The following is a 22,433-nucleotide window of genomic DNA, read 5'->3' as shown; positions in this document are numbered from 1 at the left end:
GCCTGGGCCACTGGCCACCCCCCTTATCCATCTCCCTTTGTGGTCAGGAACTGCTCTGTCGGGCTCTGTTTTGGAACAAATAAGCCTCATCAGAGCTAACGTTTCTTGGACACTATTGGGGGGCATTGTGCTCAAAGCTTGCAGCCTTTTTCTTTAACACTCAGAGCAACTGTGCATATAAATTCTTCCTCCTATTGGATAGACAGCCCTGATGCTGTAAGCAGTTGGCTGACTTGAGATGGTACTTCTGAAGTTTGATTCGAAGCCTGACTGCCCAAAGGGGGTGATCTTTCCCACTATTCTGAACCCCTTCAAAAAATGCCAAACCTCTGGTTCAACACCAGTGGGCCTGGGTGAGTGAGACCTGGTTCCTGGTCTGAGGTGCTCACAGATTGGGAAAAGACAGGTAGATAGTCCTGGAACTGCTAAGCTTGAGGTCCACAGAGAACAGTCTTGATTCGTTATTTCTCAGAGGTGGGCACGTGGCTTCTCTGTTGAAGGAAGCATGGGAAATGTACAAGAGGAATATTAATGGAGTCCTGTCGGTGTGGTGGACTTGGAAAGGTTGACAGTTTCTGATTTGGTTGGTTTCTGGGTTCTAGAGCCATCCTGAAACTGGGGTGGGAGATGCTGGTCTTATGAAGCTGAAGACAGTCAGCCCTTGGCTAGGCCACCTGTCACTCTGGCTGAGGCTGACACCCTCATCATTACTTCGGCTTGAAAAACAGCTGAACCTTCCAGGCTTTAGGGGAAGGAGTTGCTGATGGAGAATGTGTCCATGTGGCTCAGGCTTCACTGGTTCCTTTGTGTAAGTTTAATTTGCATGTGTCCCAGTCAGGCAGCTGGACAGACCCTCTTCACAGCTCCTGTGTTGCCACGGCCCGAGGGTGAGGTTTCATGGGCATGTGAGGGGCAGGGGTGTTTGTTTGCAGGACACGTTTTGTGAGCAGGATTCTTGGTAACAGCGTCATTCTGAGCTGACTCCTGCCTTGCCTGTTTAATAGAGTCATTTGCAATGAGCGGAGCAGGGATCTGGGCCCAGGGAAAGCCCTACCTGAGGGCTCCGGTAGGGACTTTAAGGACTTGGCTCCCTGCCACCCTCCCAGAGCAGTTCCATCTTCTGGTGGAAAAGAACGTGGACCCCAGGTGTAAATCAGCACATACACCACCTTGCGTGGAATGGAAAGCTGAAGTAGATCTGGAGTAAGAATGAATGATCTGGGGATTTTCTAACCTAGTTCATGAAAAGACCTGTCCCCCCCCTTTCCCAGGTTTTAGGAATTAACCTGATAAGCAGTAGGCTTGAGAAGGCACAGGGAAATGATGAATGTGAATTTGTTAGAGAATCCATGCTGCTTGATTTTGTCGTCTTTGGAGGCATGTTTAATTTTTGACACAAAAGAGAAATAGGATGATTTTCACCTTAACAAAACTGCAGCCCTCTGTAGCGTAGCTCGGTGTGCTGCTTAAACTGGCGAGCCGCTGCTTCTCCCGCAGTTGAGCTTTGCACAAAGGGGATGATGTAATCGTTTTCAGTGTGGGCCACGTGGCCAGCATGCCGTCACTGCCTTCACACGGTTACCTCTGGGCTGCCAACGCTTTATCAGCTCAGAACGACTGTGCACTTGGAATTCAATTGCGTTCCTCTTGCAGTGCCTTGCCCTCCTGCAGAGGCTGCCCTTCACCTTGTAGGTGTGCGTGCCTTTGTGCTTTGGGATCGCGTGGGGGACTCTTCTGCAGAAAGATGACCAGAGTACCATGTTGTAGAGAGCCGAGGAGGCCATGTGTGTGTGCACAGATGTAAAATCGGAAGAGATACTCTGTTGCCATTAGCAACCACTTGCCTCTTTATCAGAGGGGTGAAATGCTCAGAGCTCAGGCTTCCCCCTCTCTTCCACTGTTTTCTCGTGAGTCCTGACGGCAGCTCACCTGAGCCTGTGCACTTGAGAGGAGTGAGCAGGAAGACTACGGCGTTCCGCTGCATGTGTGCAGAGGCACGTCCCTTTCAATTGAATGGATCCTACCATGTGTTGTGCCTTTTGGTTGTCCTTCCTCTGTGGTCATCACACCATCCTGTTGATTTAGGGCAGTTACAGCTACGTAATTGCTGCTGTGGATTGTGCCCTTATTTGTTCAGCCCTGGGTTAAACGCTTCCCTGCATATTTGCTCATTAGATTCCGCCACCAGCTTCTGCAACCCAGGACTGCAGAGCAGGAAACTGCAGGCAGGGGCTTATGGGATGCCTTGCTGCACAGACTGAGATGGGCTAGGGGAGCACTTGGCATTTAATCCCGGTGATTTTTTTTTTTCTTTGAATGAAAGACTAGGTTTGGAACCTTCTTTCTCCTCAGGTGGCCTTGGTGATTCTCTTGCCAGTTATTCAGAGCGCCTGGGTGCGTGAGCCCCTGGCCCCTGAGGGGTCATTACAGCAAGACAGCTTTGCACCCTTGGGCCTGGCTCTCTGGGTGATGTGAGTGCAGCGGTACCTGTAATATTTAGATAACTACAGAATTTCCTTGACTTTGGGGACCTTATTGTTAAGCTGTGTGAGCACTAATTTTGATCAGCATTGATGGCTTACGCATAAGGCGACAGAGCCAGCTCCTGTATAATTAAAATCCTTGCACCTTAATCCTAGATTCTGAAAGTGCCTCATTATTTGGAGAATTTGCAGATCGAGTGGATGGGAGGCAGACAGGAGCCTGTGCCCGTGCTCACGCCTGCCGTGCACACTTGTTTTCTCCCTCTCTGTGGCCACCGTGCAGCGTTACTGCACCTCAGGCTGAAATGGCCGTTGGAGAAGGCCTCCCTTTCTTCCTCTGGGTGGTGCAGGCTCAGGTCTGGGCGGTGGTGAACAGAGGTGCCCGGTCTGTTCCTTGTGCTTCACAGGTGTGCCCTCATGGAATCTTTGCAGCACCCGGGAGGTGGCAGCTCCCTGCACAGGCTGGCTGGGGCCTTGACTCTGTCTGCCAGGGGGCAGATGGGAGGGGTGGCGGTGGCCTAATTAATAGACCAGGCAAGTGCCAACAGAAGCCATGGGTTGGGGGAGGTGATTCGTGAAAAAGCTGAATCTTTTCTCAAAAATCTGAAGGGAAGGAAAGTGAGTTCGTATCTTTAAATCTTGCTTTTCTGGGTGAAATAAGAGGTGATGGCAGGGGAATGGGTGAGCTGAGGTCAAGTCCTTGAGGCCAGGGGGTGAGAACAGCACAGCAGCCCAGGTGTCCTAGGGGTGGGGGTCCAGGCAGCTGACCCTGCTTGGCCAACCTGTGAGACGACAGTAGAGCTTAGCAAGTGATTCCTTAAGAGCCGACCTTTAAAAGATGGCCTTCCCTAGCTTTTGGTATCTTTAACCAGATCCTGTAAAATAAGATGCCGAAATAAAAATATCAGTTTGGCTTGGTTATATTTGCTTACGAAAAGGAAAAGGTCACTTTGTTACTGTATCATGTGATTTTTTTTTTATCTTGTTTAAAATTTTTGTCTCATTAAAAATTAAGCATCTTTTATGCAAGACTCTTTGGAGACCTTTTCAGTTGCCTTCCCGTCGTGTCTGTTGACAGATTTAATTCCTTTTCTATTCGTGATCGTTCTGCATCTAGTCCTTTGTCACACGCTGTCCTGCCGCAGCATAACCCCGTGCCTGGCCACCTCACTAGACTGCGTGCCCCACGTGCACCCTGTCCTCGTTGACTTAAATGTATTTGCTGTGTCGTACCTGCTGAGGTCCCGTCATTAGCCTGCAAGGGTGCCAGGGTGTCAGGAATCCAATGAACGGCTGAACTTCAGGTGGCCTCGCCTGCGTCACTGAGGGACTCCATCTGTTCTTGACGCGGGGGGCCTGTTGTAGGGCACAGCTTTCAAGCGGGAACCCTGTGGTTTCTGTGGCCACCTCCCATAGAAAGAAGAAAAGATGGCAGGAGAGCCCGAGACGTGATGAAACCATTCCTTGAACATTTCTTTAAAATTGCCGTTTGTACATCTATGTGGCTCCCTTAGATTGGGTTGCCCTTGTATGAACCAATGTGGGGTTTTGCTTTATCTCAAACCAGAGGGCGTGGTCCCTGCAGGAAGTACACTGCCAGGGGAGCAGAGGGGAGGGTCCTGCCGCCGGACAGGGGTGCGGCCTTGCCCGGTTGGGCCATGCTCTCAGGGGTGGGAGGGAGGGGGTGGGTGGGAGCTGAGCCCTGGACAGACTCCCAGTGAGAACTGGCCCGCAGCCTCAGGGCTCCTGAACTTGGGGTTTGGCTGTGCACACTGCCACCATTTTCCCTCCCTGGGGGAGCCTGGTGCCGAAATGATGAGTAGTCATTCATTTGGTCAAGGAAACACCCTCGATGTCAGCACTGTTTTTAGTCACTGATGTAGACTACTCTGTCACATCCAGGGGTAATTCAGTCGAACTTTGCTGAAGACAAGAAATGCTGATTCCAAGGAGCACAAGGGCTCTGTGTTTGCCAAACGGGGATGTGCACTGGGATCTCCTGAGCGTGGGAAGAAAATATCAAAAGCTTTTTAAAGATACTTATTTAAGGCTTATCTTTAAACATTTATTTGTGAGTATGTAGCATGCTAGTACGATAAAGTACATTTGTAACTTATAATTGAGGGCACGTAGTAAAATTCCCTGGCGATAGGATTCTTGAGCAAAAGCATTTCAAGAGCATTGCTTTAGGGCAGTGGTTCTCAAAGTGGGGTTTCGGGTTCCCTTAGGCTTCCCACGAACTTTTCAGGGGATCTATGAGTAACAGCTGTTTTCACAATAGGCAAATTGTAGTCTTTGATTTTTTTCTTTCCACTCTCATTCTTTCCACAGTGTATAGTGATGTTTTCTGGGGTCTGCATGGCATACAATGTCACAACACATTGGAGGCAGGAGCAGATGTGAGAATCTAGATGTGTTGTATTAAGCCAGGTTTTTTTAAAGCCAGTCTCAAAAGTGTGAAACAACGCCAGCCACCTTCTTCTTCTTTTTTTTTTTTTTTGAAAATACAGAGAGTTTAATAGAATTATTTATGCTAACATGTGGTGTTTTTTAAAAAAACATCTTCTAATTGTCCTCAGTTTTAATTTTTAATGTGGTAAGTATCCATACTGGACATCTAGATATCGCATGGATGGAAGAGCTGACAGGAAGAACCCACATACACGAAAGCTCTTTGGCGTCCTCAGTAACTTTTAAGCATGTGAAGAGCCCTTGAGAGCAAAGCCTCAGAGCTGCTGGCTGCAGTAGGGGGCTGGTTGACTGGTCCAGGCAGTGCGGTCTAACAAGAAGGCGGCGGGAGGGGCCTGGGGAGGGAGGACCCAGCAGGCGAGGGGGTGGCCATCTTTTCCCCCTTGCCTGGCGCTATCTGCTCCCCTCCACCCCCGTTTCTGCTCTAATCCATGCCAGCAGCAGAGGTGGGTCGTTGCGTATTAAATAGGCTTTTGTGGGAACCCCTGAGACCCTAAGACCAACCTGCAGCATTCTTTCTGTGGGGAAAATCCGTCCTGCCGTCGGGTAACAGCGGACCTGACCCAGTTTTGGAACACAGGCCATTTGGAGTCTGAGACGGAGTTTCTGTGCGGGTCTCCACGGCAGTTCCTCTTTGGCAGTTACTCCGAAGGGATCTAAACAGGAGGAACTGTGAGAGGAATTCAGTCGAGGTAGAAATAGAAAGGGAAACATCTGGGGTGTCCTGTTCTTTCAGTCTCAAACTTTCAGGATGAAATGTGAAAATCTAGTTAATTGTTCTATCAGCACGGAGAGAGTAGAACCCCAAATTAATTCCAAACTATTTATTGCCCATTAATACGCTTGCTTTTGGGTTTGTTTTTTTCCCCCTCAACTCATTTTGGTGGAAGGTACCAAATGGTTGCATCCTTAAAAATAACGCATAGGGTCACTGACAGACAGTGCAGGCTTCAGAGAGGAGTGAAATACACCCGTTTGGGAAAACAATTAGGCATCGTCTTGTAAACTTGAACAGGCACGTCAGTTCTGACCCAGCAGTTTCTGCCCTAGGCCTGGAGAGACACTCCAGAAGCGTGTTCTGGGACATATGGACAAGGCTGTTCACGGCAGCATCATTTGTAATAGCACACATGGGAGACCAAGCCCGTGTCCATTAGGAAGATTGCATAAGTAACTTTGTGGTATGGCCCTAGAACAGAGCGTTAAATAAAGCTCATTGTGCATATCAATGTAGATTAGCCGTGCAAACCAAAGGCAAGTCACAAGAGAATGCATTTAGTATGACTGCATTCATATGAGCCCCAAAACAAGGAAACGAAGCAACGTATCGTGTAGCAGTAGATGAATAAGTGGCAAAGCTGTCAAGAAAAGCAGGGGAATGGGTACCCTAAATGCCCGCGCGGGGGGTTATGTTGGCAGGTGGGTATCATTGGGCAGAGGTGAGGTGTTGGCGGTGTCCCAGTTTGCAGACGGGATGGTGGTTTCAAATGCCCACACAGAATACGCATACCTTCATGCAGACCAGACTCGTATTCTCTTCTAAGTGGGGCCCGTGTTGCCTGGGCTTTCATTTTAATAGCTAAAAGAATTAGAAAAAGTGATACGAGAGCCTTTTTGCTTTACCATAAAGTGAATACTTGAATATTTAAAGCCATCGGGGCTCTTAGAAGTTATTTACTATACTAGCACCCACTGTCCTCCTCCCGGTTTGAGGTTTTGAGGCGGTACCTTTGGAGCCGTCTGATGTCATGCAGCCAGCGTCCGCGTGGGCTTGCTTCTGCAAGGAACAGAGAAGGAAAACTTAGAGTGGTTTCTCATCCCTTTGAAACCTTAATCTTGAGTGAGTTCTGCCTTCACCAGAATGGACTGAGGGTGTGGCAGCCGTGGACAGTGTCTGTACAAAGGCCAGCGTTTTTGTGTGTGCGCAGCTGGCTGTTTGTTGCACCGTTTACCACAATTCGAGGCAGAATGGGAGACTCCTGTTTGTTCTTAGTCATCTATATAAAAGAGCAGAAAGGTGGAAGGTGGAGGGGAACGCGTGTGGTCTGTCTGTGCCTTCAGGCCTCAAGTAGCCCTGGAGGGGTAGGGAGCGACCTCCTCTTGGAGGCAGGGCAGGTGCAGGTGGAGGGCCTAGGTGGGGGAGACGGGCCAGCGGCACCTGTTATCTCCGCCAGCTTCAGCGGTCAGCAGCAAGCTCAAGGCCCCCGCTGGCATGGCCACTGGTCATAGCTCTTGCTGTAATCCCTTCCCCCGCCCACTTTCAAAGCGGAAGAAAAGGAATTCTTGCACCAGTGGACAGGTCTCTGACTGTGGAGGGGCATGAGGTGAGGGGGTGTCACAAAGGGGGAGCACTTCTGGGGTTGTTAAAGTTTTTGTTGCTGCCATTTTAGCAGGGGAGGTGATGCCTTACAAAGCAGTGTTCCTTTCAGGTGACTCTTTTGGCTCAAATGTTTTCATTTCTATTTGTATTCTGATTTGCCCCTTCCCAAAGGTGGGAACGGGCTTAGCAGGCCCCTGGGAGTGCTCAGGTGCGGTGGGGCGGTCCGGGTGGGGTACGGGTGAGCTCACAGCTCTCAGACCCAAGAGCCTTCTGACTTTTGAGTCCCCTTAACAGTTACTTCAGTTGTTCATAGTCAGTCCCCGAGGATGGAATTGCCAAGGTCAATCTGTTGTGACTGTTGACGTTTACAAATAAGTGGTTTCTTTTGGTGACTTTTGATGATAACTGGACCTCTTAGTCCTATTCTTTTGGTTTTTGAGTAAAGGTGCGTCTCCTTATGGAATGCAGTGATGGGCAGAATTTCCCCAAATCCACTGATTTAAAACACTGCCCAGACGTGTACCTGTGACAGTAAGCGATCTCCCCACATGTCCATGGTCATCATAGTGTTCTAGGCGCCGTCCATGAGTTCTGTGAGGTGGCGTCACCGGGATCCCATTTCGCAGATGAGGAAACAAAGGCGCGGAGGGACTGAGTGTGCATCCCCCGGGTCCTGCTGTGGGTCGGCAGACCAGGCAGCCGGGCTCCAGCCTTGGGTCCGTAGCGACACGTTAGTACCTTGGCAGTTTTGTTTTCGGTAGTGGCTCTGTTGCTTTCAGGTGACGTCCATGAGATGTGGTGCCCGTGGGGGCGGACTCCCCTCCGTGCCCTTTGTGTCTGGCCCTGTGCCATCCTGTCCTGGGCCCTGAGCACCTGGGCAGCAGACTTACTCCGGGCGCTGTGCAGAGTACTGCGGAGGCCCCGCAGGTGCGGGGGCGGGGCGACGAGGACCGCTCACCTTATGGTGCTTACGTGTCCTTCTGGCATCACCATGTGCGTTTCTGTACCGAGTTGCTTTGGAAAACACGTGCCCTGGGAATACCCACTGACTTGTGTGTCTGTCAGGAATGTAGCAGTCCGGGGACCGAAAAAGGAAAAGCGGATTCCCCAGCCTACAAGACATGTGCGTGTGGGGCTTACCCCTCTCCGAGGGGTCCCTGCAGGCCAAGTCCAAAGAGGAAAACCTTGTGGTGAGATCGCCCCCTGTCCAGCAGGTTGTCTACCGGGGACCCCATAGCAGGGGGAGGAAGTCCTGTGGCTCAGCGCCCGCCCAGTGATGCCACCGGCTCCGCCCTTGCACTTCAGCCCCGTCCCGGGGGTGGATGGGGGGGGGGGTGACCACTTATATCACACAGGTGGGGCTTCCTCACCTTCTGTGAGGGTCCCAGCCCTGCAGGAGCGCTTGGGACACATTGAGCCTGGGCTGGCTTCTGCTTTCTGAGTTCCCGCCTCCACTTCCAGTGAACGAGAGAGGGGGAGCTGCCACTAAGCAGGGGCTGGTACTGTCCTCAGATGTGCCGGGTGCCCGACGGTGACTTCCTTCCTTCCTTCCGACAGGCTGCCCTGCACTCCTTGCATGAGGGTTCACGCCCGCCCCTCAGACCCGTCCACCACCTTGTGAATTTGCACCTTTTTCTCTTCATCAGTGAATATGTGTAAAAATACAAGTGGAGTTGATCCACATTAAATCCATTTTTACGTCAACATCCGTTTTCCCATCAGTACATCTAAATTATTTGATTTAATGAACACATTTTAAGCCAGAGATTTAAGAAATCTTCTTTTGTACCTACACGCTGGGGGAGATTTGAGGTGGGAGGAGAGGCAGTTAGAGAGTGGAAATGACTTTCACTTTGCTTTGCGTTTTTTATATTAGCAGAGGCTGTTCCTTTTCTCAGCTCTTGGTAGTTCCTTCAGTTTCTTACTAGGAATCCACTAGGAAGGTAAATGTAGGGACCTGTCCACTAGAATGTTTGTTTCCCCCTATGCTTGGAAATGAGGGTTAAGTCAGGACACCGACACCTGAATTAACATGAGGAAAAGAACGCACTTGAGCCTTAAAAGCCTGTGAGTCCTACAGGCTGAGGTTGCCTGAGATGGTGTAATTGTAAAACCGGTCACATTGTCGGTGACCAGAGTTGGCCTGGCCCTGCTCTCAGCAGCATGTCCTCAGGGCTAACGTACTTGTTGAGCCACCAGATTTTGTTATGGCAAATAGAAGGATCAGGAAGAAAAACTCAAACTTTAGGTTGTACTCGAAATTCAGCTTGAAAACTAGTTACAAAGTGCCAGTTTTTTTGTTTGTTTGGAGTTGTCCTTAGTGGTGACAGAATTGCTTTCCAGAGGGTTCTTCTACTGTTCCAGGCTCTCTGTCCCTCGTTGGTCAGTAGACCTCTAAGGACACGACTTAGCTCGGTCCCATTTGTGTCCTCAAGCACCAGATGTATCACAGTGTGTTTCGGATATATTTCTGATACGATCGTAGACGGATGAAGCAGTTGTCAGAGCAGAGGAGGGAAATGGACAACTTGGGCAAAGCAGCGGTGTGTAAGCTGTCGAGTGGGTTTGTAATGATTCAAACCTCACCGTGTCAGTCTTCAAACATGTTATCTGTATCATTCACTCCTGTGCTTTGTGGTTTTAATCCCTACAGCAAGGGTTTGTAACCCTTTCAGAATGGCCCGGAACACCCTTTTTTATGTCAAGGACTTAGTTTTTTAGTGCCAGTGATTGATACAAAATTTCAGTAACAAAAGTAACCTTTTAGGTGGGTTTGTCTAATCTCAATAGTAGTATCTACCTCTCTCTTCAAACTAACAGTAACGTGTGTTTGCAAGATGTTTGTCCGTCTCCACAGGCTTTTCTCTCTCTCTTTTTTAAAGTTTTATTTATTTTCAGAGAGAATGCGCACACATGTGTGCACAGAGGGGAGGGGCAGAGATTGAAGGAGAGAGAGACTCCCAAGCAGGCTTTGTGCTATCAGTGCAGAGCACGACACAGGGCTCGATCTCACAAATCATGAGATCATGACCTGAGCTGAAATCAAGAGTTGGACACTCGCGTGACCGAGCCACCCGGGTGCCCCTCGTCCATCAGGCTTTTCTTGTTGCTCACACATCGTTAAGGCTACTGTTCGTATAAATGTGTGTTTTATTTTGTTTTAGATTATAAGCTTCTTAAAATCAGAACTTAACCATTTAGGAGGAAAATCTCTAGGACTTAAGAGAACACTGTGTGTAAATATGTCCTCTGTGAATGCCAAGGGGTTAAAAACACAATTCTAAGCTTCATCAAAAGACTGGCTGGTAGAAAGTTCTGCCAAATTCTTTGATGTTATTAAAGATTTATCTCTCTAGTGAGTTTATGTTAGAATTAAAACCAAATGGAAATAACTTTTCAGTCCTTCGGTTAAAAATTGTTTCTTTGTGGCATTTGCCTTGGGTAATACATTAATATAAGGGTAAGTGAATTAACTGAAGAGAAATGGACATACAGTGTCTTTGCCGAATATACTTTGATATTTTGTGTATGTGTGTGTGGACTTTAATGTCCCTAAATACAGTATTTCTATTTGAATATAATCCATGCTCAGTCAAGTTAACTGATAGCTTATTAAGACACTCAACTGTGGTTTACTTTTTCTCCATGGTTGGAAAACTAATCAACCGGTGTCTTGAAGGGAGAAGGGATTGATAAACATTTGCTGGTGAGCCTGGAGTAAGAGCCCTGGGTGAGGATTGTGGTTTCAGTGCGTACCCGGTGGTTCCATCCTTTCTTATCTATCTGGGCAGGAGGAGATATTCCCAGGCAGAGCCTTATCATCACAGGGCGGACAGAAGGAAGGCTGGGTTGGGGGATATTGATACGGAGAGAAGCTGAAACAAACCAGATTTGAAACCCAAATCTTGATTCATTGATAGGGATTCTGTCCCTTTTTCTTAAATTTATAGACCAGCTAGAAAGGTTTGCCTGTGCATATCCGCTTGGTGTGTTTTCTGTTTCCTTCATGCTCATGGTCAGTAACAAGGAAAGATGTCAGTGACATAACGCAGGTGTTCTGGGATGTTACTATTTGTGATACATGACACTTCAGAGGCTTAACTTGTGTGTAATTAATGTGGCAAAAGATATTGCCATGTGAGTATTCAGTTAAGCTGCCGCAGGCTGAACTTGCTTGGCCTTCTGGTACTGAGGGCCTTAAGACAACAATACAGAAAGAAAGGTGTTTAATTTTGAGTTGTATGGCAGTTATTTGGTTTCCTGGTTCCCTCCTGCCTACTCTGTTTATAAAATCTCACGAGGAAAGTAATTTGGCGTGACTTGCAATTCTTGGGTGAAGACAGGACCCCTCCAAAGAGGCAGGGCTCCGAGGCCTGTGCTTCCCTGAAGGCCTGCATTCTTTTGGTTGTTGAGGAGGTAGAACCGAAAGCCACTGAATGCCCTTTTCCCAAATCACCAGAGAAGCTTTTTATAATTAGTGACATTTTTGACGGCCAGGGTAGAAAATACCGTTTTAATTACACTGTAAATATCCCGTAGTAAAACTTTCCCTACTTTAAAATATAGACCAAGAATATATAAATGTAATTTTATGTACTAGTCACTGAATATATTAGACAAGCAAGTGCAGTCACCTTGGCTTCCTCGGCGTGAGCGTGGGCGGCACGCTGACTGCTTTAGACCTGTTGCTGTGTGTGATGAGATGGCCACTTTGCTCAGAACTCCGAATTGTATACTGCCGCTGAAAATTGCCAACGGTGTGAAGCATCTCGAACCTCAGGGTTGAGCTAACTAGGCGTGAGGCTCTTCCAGTTGCTGGGGCACTGCTGCAGCCACAACCCAGCTGGAAGGTGAGAGGCAGTCCTTTCCTTGCCCTTCAGGAGCTTGCCTTCTGATGGGGGTGGGGGCAGGGCGCGGGCAGGCATTTCTTAGATAGTTACTAAGCACTGTGGTGACGGGTTGGAGTGCAGTGGGATTGCAGGATGGGGGTGCGGGGGGGATCTGATCCAGCAGTGGGGACACAGTGAGACTTCACAGAAGGGGTGGGTCAGGTCTGAGCCTTCAAGGGGGCGTCAGGAGGGTGAAGAATGTGTGGGCTTGCATGTGGGGAGGGAGGCGATGCTTGAGGCCTTGTGGGAGCTCAGTGGTGAGCAGGGGTGTGTGTTACCTGCGGGTGGTTAGAACTCTTGGAGTAGACGAGGGAGAGGGTCACGGGTGGGGAGGTAGTGAGGCTGCAGAGGTCAGCAGGCTCGGGTCATGAACTTTGTGCCATGTCGGGGAGCTTTGAGGGCTCTGAGGATCCATTGATGAATTTTAGGGAAGTAGAAAGATGAGGTGTGCGTTAGGGAAGAGTAGCAGAATGGATCAAAGGGAGTAGTCTACATGAGGGAGATGCCGGCCAGTGGGGCAGGGAGACAGGGTCCTCTAGCATGGAGCCTATAAGAGTGCAGGGCGAAGCCCGGGTTCCTGGTTTGGCTGTTGGAGAGGTGGTTTGTGGGGCCAGGTATCATGCTGGGACCTACACAGTGGAGAGCAGATTTGCAGAGACCATGGTGAGCACAGGTGGAGATGGCTGTACCGTAGGCAGGCAGGTGCCCCCTTTTTCTTCACACCTTTTTGTGCCAGTGATGGGAGTCTTGCATGGCCATCAAGACCCACCATAACCATCTCCACCCCACACATCCTGCATCTCCTGTTCTGACCCCTCTGGCCCTGGGTTTTCCGTAACAAGTGTCTGCACCCAGAACCAAACACCCATGTCTTGCTTTCCCAATCAGACTGGGTGAGTGCAACAAGGGATGATGGATTGCAGCTTATGTGTAAGTCCCCCCATGCTCCTCCCCAAACAGTGCAAATCAGTGGATACTGAACAGAGTTTTAATATTGCTAATTTATATTACGTCTCTGTAATTGCACCTTTATTCCTTATAATAATAAAAAGATATGTCCATAAAGGAAAAGAAGTAGAATTACATTATAGCTTTATTTTTGCAAAGCCTTTTTTTACAAGAATGATTTTGATCTGCATAAAAAAAATGTGAAAGCATTAAGGGTGTTTTTCTTTTTTCTTCTGGTAGAGGGCAAAGGTGCTAACATGTAAGAAATGTTTGCTGTAATGATTAAACAGTTTCTCGTAGCAGTCAATCTCGGATGATTTGATAGAAATCAAATCATTTGATAACAGCGATCAAATTTTATCACTTGTGTCTCTGTGGTTCGTATGATATAAACGAAGTTTCTAAATCGCTTTCCTGAGAGGCTGCTGCTTTATGTAAAGCAAATCTTCTTTGGGGTAGGTCAGCATCACAGAACCGCACGTAGGCACATAAGTATATATGTGTGTATGCACGTGGCTTCGGATGGGTGACTGGAGTCCCAGGGTGCAGGGTGGGAGCTTTCCCCAGAGGCGTCTGCTGCACAGGCACAGACAGATGTATGTGTTCTTTGCTTTGGCATTAGGCAAACATGAGGCATAAGGTTTCCCTGTGTTTAGCCCTGGCTGATCCTTGGGGAGATAAAGATGAACAGCACATCTGGGCACTTGGTTCTTTTTTGGTTTATGAGATTGTAAGAACATAGAATCCCCTTTTATAACACTACTATTTCACTATGAAATATTCCCTTTCATAGTCTGTTCTGTTTTTATTGTTTTTATTTATTTTTGAGAGAGAGAGAGAGAGAGAGCGAGCGAGAGTGAGCAAGCCAGGGAGGGGCAGAAAGAGAGGGAGAGAGAGAATCCCAAGCAGGTTCTGTGCTATCAGCACAGAGCCCGATGTGGGGCTCAACCCCACGAACCGAGAGATTGTGACTTGAACTGAGATCAAGATTTGGACGCTGAACCAATGAACCACCCAGGCACCCCTGAGGTCTGTTCTGTTTTTAAATTAATTTCTAATGTGGGGTTGTGGGAGGGGGGATGGGCTAAATGAGTAAGGGGCATTAAGGAATCTACTCCTGAAATCATTGTTTCACTATATGCTAACTAATTTGGATGTAAATTTTAAAAAATAAAAAATGAAATTGAGAAAAAAAATCTTTAGAAGAAAACATAGGGAAATATCTACATGAACTTGTAGTAGGCAACTGTTTCTTAACAGAACACAAAAGCACTGAACATACAGAATAATAACTTGGAAATTCTTTTTTTAGAGCTCGTCTTTATCAAAAGACTCCATTAGGAGATTGAAAAGATGAAAGCAACCCACAGACTGAGACAGAATATATATATAAAATAAATGACATGTTGCCTTCTTATATTCCCTTTTCCAAAAAGAAGTTGCCCCTGCTTTTGATTTCATGGAAACTTATTTACGAATAAAGTGTGTTCTATTAAATAAATAAACAAACAAATAAATAAATTTCTAATGCATAGCTAATGCATAATTAAATAATCAAATATTAAAAATTCATTATTTCATTTACATTAAAATATATGTAATAGTTTAAAAAATATTTTTTGTTATGGCGTTTGGTGATTTTGGTTTGACCTCTGTGTTTTGTGCTCAAGACATTAAAAAGCCAGAGCTATTTTCAGTTGAAACGCCCTTAACTTCCTTGAATCAATCAAACTTATACTGCTTTTTCTTCCTTAAAGGTATGATGTTACAGGCTATTGCTTCTAAAATTATATGAAGGAATAAATTAGCCAATCTGACAGTTATTATAACCATAAAGGTTATGAGTAAAAATTATAATACTGTGCTGTGAAACCCCATCTGCATTCCTGTGGGGGGGGGGTCTGTGAACATGCCCGTATTCTTGATGTAAGTACTTAATTCATTTTACATGGGTTTTATAAACATTTTATATCTGTGGATTTATATACGTTTACATAAAAATATAAGCCTTACGTTATATCTTGATGTTTTTATATCTTAGTAAAAGTGACATTTGTATCATTTGATTTCTAATCTTGCTATCTTCCCCCCTCAGTATTTTCAGAGGATCTAGGCTAATTAAAAATGCTGCCTTCCTACACAACAGTCGTGTGATTGCTTGCCTAACTAAAACCCTTGATAGCGCAAACACTGGGCGCCGCGCACCGCCGCTCCCTGTGATCTGTGACTAAACCTGCAGGCACTGCAGAGAAAGGTGAGGGAGTCGGAACTGCGGCCGGCCTGGAAAGGGTGACGTCACCTCCCTCTGCGCATGCGCGGAGCCGTTGGCGCAGCGGCGGCTCATCCTGCTCTTTGTGTTCAGGGGCGCGTGCGCACGCGCGTTTCCCCTGACTCAACTCCTGAGTAGAATGAGGTAATTACCACCAAGACTCGGTACTAATAGTAGCCCTCCAGCCTACTCTTCAGTGTTCCTTTTTGTTGCTGTTTGGAAATGCTGCTTTCCTTATTGACAGCTTTTTATTACTGCTCCAACCTGTGTTTCCGAAGGTGTAGGATTTTATTTTTTAGTTGCTTCCACTTTCGATGTCCCCATCAAATACTAGATTAGTATAGCTGACGGGCAAATGAGACCTTTGAAAATGGACGAAGAGCACAGTTTGTCTGGTGGATTGTGTTTTAGAGACAAATCCCAGCGCAGGAGGTGAGGCAGATCGTTCAGAACAAGCCCAAATGATCAAGAGATAACCATGGTTTCTTCTAACCCTGTTTTTACGTCAGAAAATTTTCTGACTGGTTTAATTTGAAGATTACATAAAATTTCAAATGACTAGTATCCGCCAGTAGGCCTGGGAGAAAAAGGGGATTTTTAAAAATTCACCCTGTGCCTTAGTTTAAAAAGTTTAGTGTTGGTTTGTTTTTGACCTCATTTGATTTATTTCGTCTTAATTTTTTGACTCTTCTATAAAAAGTACTGTTGGGATAATGTGCTGTATAAAACCTTTTTGCCCCTTGTGGAAACAGTTTCATGATGTTGGGTTTTTTGGGTTTTTTTTTGTTTTTTTGTTTTTTAATCTTTTTAAGTAAGAGAACTCGGGGTGGTGGTGGTTCCTTTTCTATTTGGTGGTGGTGGTGGTGGTGGTTGTTTTTAAACCTGACATCGAGAAGAGACCACATGAGTGTGTGGTCGGCAGTGATTCACTCCAAAAGGCATTTGTCAACAATACCAGCGCAGCACCTGCTCGGGGTGAAAAATGAGAAATTGGTTTGGCCAGTGGGGTGTAGATAGTTGAAGTTTCAGACCATTGATTCAACGAAGAGGTTTTGCATCGTCGAATGCTGACTTGCACAATATTTCCTCTCAGGACAGAGAGGTTAATTTTCCTTGTTGCAAGTATAACACACACTGTAGGAGTGGCTATTTGCAAACACTTAGCTTCTGTTTCATAAACCGAAAATAGAAGGTGCTGAGGCACATTGGGGTGCTTGAGGAGGGGCTCAAGGGCAAGAAGCTGCAGAATTCGTTACTTCCTTCATCCGTTCAGCCAGCGGGCAAGCCGGCGTCTGTTGACCACCCTACCCTGTGCGAGGTCCTGTCTTGGGCATCTGGTATACAGTAGGGAGCAAAACAAAACCGTTCTCTAGCTAGCAGGCCAATTTAGAGGAAGAGTGAGAAAAACTGTCCTCTCTCTGGGTAACATAATGCTTCTCATTTTCAGCAATATGATTGTTGTGGGACGGGTTTAAAATGTACCCCAGATTGACATGCTCTGAACCAAATAGCAATTTAAAAGGTGACGACAGAAGCAATTTTGGCAACTAACATGTGAACCTTGGGGTTGAGATAGATTCTTTTTTGCTTTCAAAAAATATTTAAGTTAAGTGTACACCTGGTGAGGGGCTCAGACCTACAACTCCAAGATCAAGACTTGCGTGCTCTTCCAACTGAGCCAGCCAGGTGCCCTGAGATGTTTTTAAATGAATGTATTAGACCCTCCAAATATTCAAATTTAGTTGTTTTAGGAAAAGGCATTGTTTGTGTTGAACCGGGGAAGAGCAAAGAAAATTATCAAGCACCAACTGCATGTTTATGTTAACACACAGTAACATCTGATTCTTAACCCACACTCCTTTCTCCTCCGTATCATTCAGCAAATATTAACATCAAGATCTTAGAGCAATGGCAGATGTTACCATGTGAACATTCCGATAGACCTGGTTCAGCAGAGTGGTGGTTGCATGCCTTGTAGGGCTCCCCTGGGAAGCCTCCTCTGCACCTACAAAGGAGCCTTGACTGACTGTATCCTTATGCTGTGGTCACTGTCTCCCGAGGCTAGCCGTTGATTAAAATCCACATTCGCTTCTTTGTCTCAGATAGGGAAACTCCTTTGTAACAAGAATCTAGTCTGTCTTTCTGCCCTCCCTCCGTCCCTTCCCTCCCCTCCTTTTATAATGTTTATTTATTTTTGAGACAGAGTATTGGTCAGAGGGGCAGAGGGAGGGGGAGACACAGAATCTGAAGCAGGCTCCAGGCTCCGAGCTGTCAGCACAGAGCCCAATGCAGGGCCCAAACCCACGAACTGTGAGATCATGACCCGAGCCGAAGTCGGACGCCCAACCGACTGAGCCACCCAGGCACCCCTTTCTGCACTCTTTAAAATAGACTGTGTGTAATTTAAAAAGTATGTAATTTTAAGAGATGGATATAATTAAATGTCCCCTGACTTTGGCCACTTACTTACCTCTTTATCACTTTTCAAGCTGTTCTTTTTTTTTTTTTTTTTTTTTTTAATGTCATGAGGTATTCAGTCAAACTGCTCTGCTTTTCTTCTAAATTTTACCAAAAGTCTCTCTGTGGCACCCCCTTTCACCTGTTCGTGGCATTTTCAAACTCCCTTGGTGGCACTTAGAAGTAAAACTGCTGCTGACTTGTGGTCTGTGACACACAGATATGGTCTGAGACCTCAGAAGCATCCCTCCAAGATGGCATTTGTCATTGTTTTCTCTATCCATGAGCACGGGAGGGAGAGGCATGTGCTTATAGGGAGAGTCAGGGAGCATATCCTCTTGATTCAAAAGTTTAGAAGCCACAGCTAGATCCTTTACTGTACAAAGAAGGAACACAGTAGGAGTTGTTGTATCTGCAGCGTAATCTAGAGTCACTGGAGTAGCACAGAAGCCATGTATGTGGAAATTTTGTTTTTCAATAGTTGCATGCTCTGTTTTCATAAATAGCTCTTCGGGGCATGGAACAGAATCTGCCTTTTTGATCTAAGGGATATTTCATGGCTGAGTTCTTCCTTTCTTACGAAAAGTTACATGATATATTTAATCTGGCTTTATGGTATGCGTACATGCTTCCTCAGCCTTTTGCCTATTGGGTGTGTTTTTAAAAATGGGGCGCCTGGGTGGTTCAGTCGGTTAAGCGTCCGACTTCCGCTCAGGTCATGATTTCACCATTCGTGAGTTCGAGCCCCCTGTCGGGCTTTGTGCTGACAGCTCAGAGCCTGGAGCCTATTTCGGATTCTGTGTCTCCCTCTCTCTCTGCCCCTCCCCCAACTCTCTCTCTCTCTCTCTCTCTCTCTCTCTCTCTCTCTCAAAAATAAATAAAGATTACAAAAACAGTGGAAACAAGATTAACGATGATACATACTTAGGTGAATGCCATACTAGTTACAAACTCCATTTCTTTGTGTCGTTAGTTTTATATTTGTTTTTTAAAAATTTTCTATTTTAGAAGTTTTAATTTGACTTCTAATTTGACTTTGAGATAACATCTCTTTTTCTGTGACCTCTTCAACAAGAATATTGTGGTAAAACCATGAGGAATTTCTGTTGTACTGAATGTTTGGACGTGCATGTCTGTCACCATGGTAGTAAACAGACTTCAGCACCCGGTTAGCTCCTAGTGCCTTTCCTCTTCCACTGAAACTCTGAATCTTAACTTAGGGCAGAGATTCAGAACCTGAGAGGCATAAGACTAGTTTTTAGAAACTAAAACACGGGAGTGAGTCTGTGGTTTCCAGTGGGTCGTAGGAAATCGAGATCTGCGTCGTGAAGTTTTGTTCAGTTCACCTTGTTTTCATGTCAGTGTGCTGTCCTTCTGTGGGGTGGCCTGGAACGCAGCAGCTCTGACTTCCATCATTCACTCCATAAAGGGTAGTAATAAACAGCTTGTTTCAGAGTCGGCAGGAATTGCTAAGAACGCCTTGGAATTATGTAAGTTACTCGGCTCTCCTGTGAGATGCGGCACTGGGGTTAGGATGCTTGGTAAGGGTTGTGTGAGAGGGGCTGGACCCTCAAGTGGGGCTCCTGTTCCCATAGCATGGGGATCCAGGACTGCAGTCGCCGTGGTCCCTCTCCGAGGGCTCTGCTGCCCGGGCTTCGGGGGGTGGGGTGGGGGGGGGGGGGGCAGTGGAATGGTGGAAAGCACGTGTTTTCTTATCTGGTAGCGATAGAAGGGGGATCTTCTTTTCAGATCCTTGTAGATTGGGGCTTTTCAGATCCAGTAAGCTGGGGCTTACTGCTTCCTGTTTCTGTCCTTGGATGCGCTGCCTCCTCATTTGTCCGGGGCCCATAGCACTTTGTGCTGCTAACGGGACTTTGCATACTATGCCTGGCTATAGGTATTTATAAACTTGTCTTCTTGAGAGCCACTGTGGCACCTAATTGCTCTTTGTGTTTGCCCGACTGACGTCTCCGTCCACACCAGATGGACTTGAGATGTAATCTGTCTTTGTCGATGGAGCCTGTGAATTACCCAGTGACAGCAGTGAGTTGCTGAGACTAGATTGCCTCCATTCAAGAGCTTTGAAGGGACCTTAAGGATGAAATTGCAGAACTCTTGGCTCTTATTTTGCCGTTTATAAATAGCCACTGTTTTAAAAAAAGCTTGGTGGTTTGCCAGCACGGAGCCTGGTATATTGGAAAGCAAAGTGGCCTGATGACGTGGGGGCATGGGTTCTGTGTTGAGCCCTTTCATGACCAGAGCGGAAACGCCGCTGTGTCTCTTGGACCTTGGGGTCCTCATCGCGATGTGTTTGTTGCTGTCTTTGTGCAGAGTCTCTGGTGATTGTCAGTATCATGCTTAATCCTGTTAAATTGGGTTCTTAGTATACAAGTATTCCACGGGCAGGAGAGATTTACTTAATCGAATTACACCATTAATTTAGCCATTCGTTGCTTCTGTGAATGATATATGCAGCTGCTGGATTCTGTTATATTCTTCCCCAAAGTGCTGACTTTGATACTGTTTGCTTGGTTGTCAGGCTGCAAATTTGGCCTGGACTCAAGCTTCGAATCCGCCTCCTTTGCGGGGGTCTGCGACCTGAGTCTCAGTCACATACTTTATCTTCAGCCGAGAGCTTTCCCTGGACAAGTGAGGCTCAGGGGAGAGCCAGAAATTTGGGCCAAAATGATACCCAGAACTTGGGGCTCCCTTGCTCCTTTCCGCAGGCTTCTCCCCAGCTACTGGGTTGCCCTGACCTGTGTTCTGGTTCTGTGTAGCAGCTCACGTGGCTTAGCCTGGGCCCTGTCCTCAGGCTAAAAGCCCCGGTCAGATGCTCCCCGTGCCATTCCTTTCTTTCCAGGTGGGTCTCCCTGCTCTTGGGCACCTGCAGGGCCTTGAGACGGTTGAGTTGTACAGGTTTCTTCTGTGGCAGGGCTGGTCCCATAGGGGCTGTTCAGACCTGCCACGGTGGAGGCCCTGTTCGTTCAGCGAGTGCTTCCCTTGCTCTCATCCCAGGTCTGCATCTTGTGTTGTGTTACCAAGCTGCCGTTCTGGAGCGTTCCTTGTACTATTGTGGCAAAAACAAGCAGGAAGATAGCGATGGGCCAGTGGTCTTTTATTTTTCCTAGAGACTGCTCAGCCAGAAATGATAGTTACTGGTTTTGATGAGGATGGCCAGCATCCTGAACCTAGATTTCCTCTGTTAGAGACCTCCAGGGGAACTATCCTGAGGCATTATTATGGGTACATGAACATTTTGCCCCAGACTCCCATTTGGGCATTGCCCTAGTGAGCTGGGCCAGACACATCGGGCTGCATGAATTCCTTTTGCTCAGATGGATGTTGGCTTGGCCTAAATTGCTTGCTGTGTGCTTCTTTTCCATGATACCTCCACTTGCCTTCTGCAATATTGGGCATGGGGAGAGTTGGTTCACACAGAGAAGAGGGCCTTTACAGGTGGCATTGGGCCATTTTACCCCAGTAGCCAGTGACATTCCTCCAGGGGGGGCATGACCCAGAAAGCCTGGAAGGATAGAGCCTAGAGGGAGCTGTGGCCAGTCCCCAGCTATTTATAATTCCTGCTCTTCTCCTTGCACTGTTTATTTTAACCACTGTGGGTCTTGATAGGAGGAGACTTGAGCTCCCCCTACGGGCTTTAGTGTGCACAGATGAAGTGTTTAAACTGTGATATTGTTGTTTTATTTGCCAATGTTTACATTAATCTACAGGATTCAAGTGAAGATTTTTGAAATCATCCGGACTGGTTTCATACCCTGTGTTTTTTTGGGACTAGATCTTTATTGCTACAAATGACCCGGAGCCTGTTTGGTACGGGATCCTCTGGGTCTGTGTGCAAATCATTATTTGCCATTAAAATAGAAGATAATTCTGTGATCAGAGTCTTTTCCTTCATAGAATTCAGATCCTTTCAAATGATATTTCTAAAGTTGATTTAATGGGTGTGAATAAAGCTGCTATATTGGGATAGGATAGAATGGGTAAGAAATGAAATGTCACTCAAGCAACCTAGTAATTTGATTTTCTCCTTATGTATTTCAGGGTTTCGAAAAAACGATGAAATGAAAGCTATGGATGTTTTGCCAATTTTAAAGGAAAAAGTTGCATACCTTTCAGGTAAAGTTGAACTTTCCGATCTGTGTTACTGTTCCTTTTGACTGCTTCTGATACAGTATCGGAGTCTGAAATCCTAAACTAACGCCCCTGCCACATGCATGGAAGTGCTGATGTTCCAGTGGATTTTTAACTGCTTTGTTCTTGTAGTATTTTCCTGAGAAGTTAGTGCCAAGAGCATTTTCTTCTAGCTTGTAGGCACACACTATAAGTCAAATAGCATTGGTGATTAAAATATGTTTGTGTCTTTCATTCAGCAAACATTTGGTTGTTTTTCACTTATTTAGTTAAGTAAAACAACTGATTGTTTAGAAGTCCATCATCTCCCTGAAAGTGATGGGAATATGACCTTATGTGGATGTGTCCTGAATTCTTACCTTGTTTTTTTTTTTTTTTTTTTTTTTTTTTTTTTTTGGTCCCCTAGTCCTGGGGTTCCTAGAGCCCATGTTGTGGACCATCAAAGCCCC

General features: G+C 46.6%; 1 protein-coding gene across 1 annotated transcript in view; it reads left to right on the top strand.

Moving 5' to 3' along the window:
• TRIO (trio Rho guanine nucleotide exchange factor) overlaps nucleotides 1-22,433 on the top strand; it is a 354,997-nt gene that overhangs the window by 100,352 nt on the left and 232,212 nt on the right. The window contains exon 2 of the mRNA XM_030332423.1: nucleotides 21,895-21,969. Within this exon, the coding sequence (XP_030188283.1) occupies nucleotides 21,895-21,969 (75 nt within the window). The remainder of the gene's footprint in view (nucleotides 1-21,894; nucleotides 21,970-22,433) is intronic.

Source organism: Lynx canadensis, chromosome A1, assembly GCF_007474595.2.
Source record: "Lynx canadensis isolate LIC74 chromosome A1, mLynCan4.pri.v2, whole genome shotgun sequence".
NCBI classification, from domain to species: Eukaryota; Metazoa; Chordata; class Mammalia; order Carnivora; family Felidae; genus Lynx; species Lynx canadensis.
The sequence above is the reverse complement of the archived record's forward strand: the minus strand, read 5'-3'. Positions and strand labels throughout refer to the sequence as shown.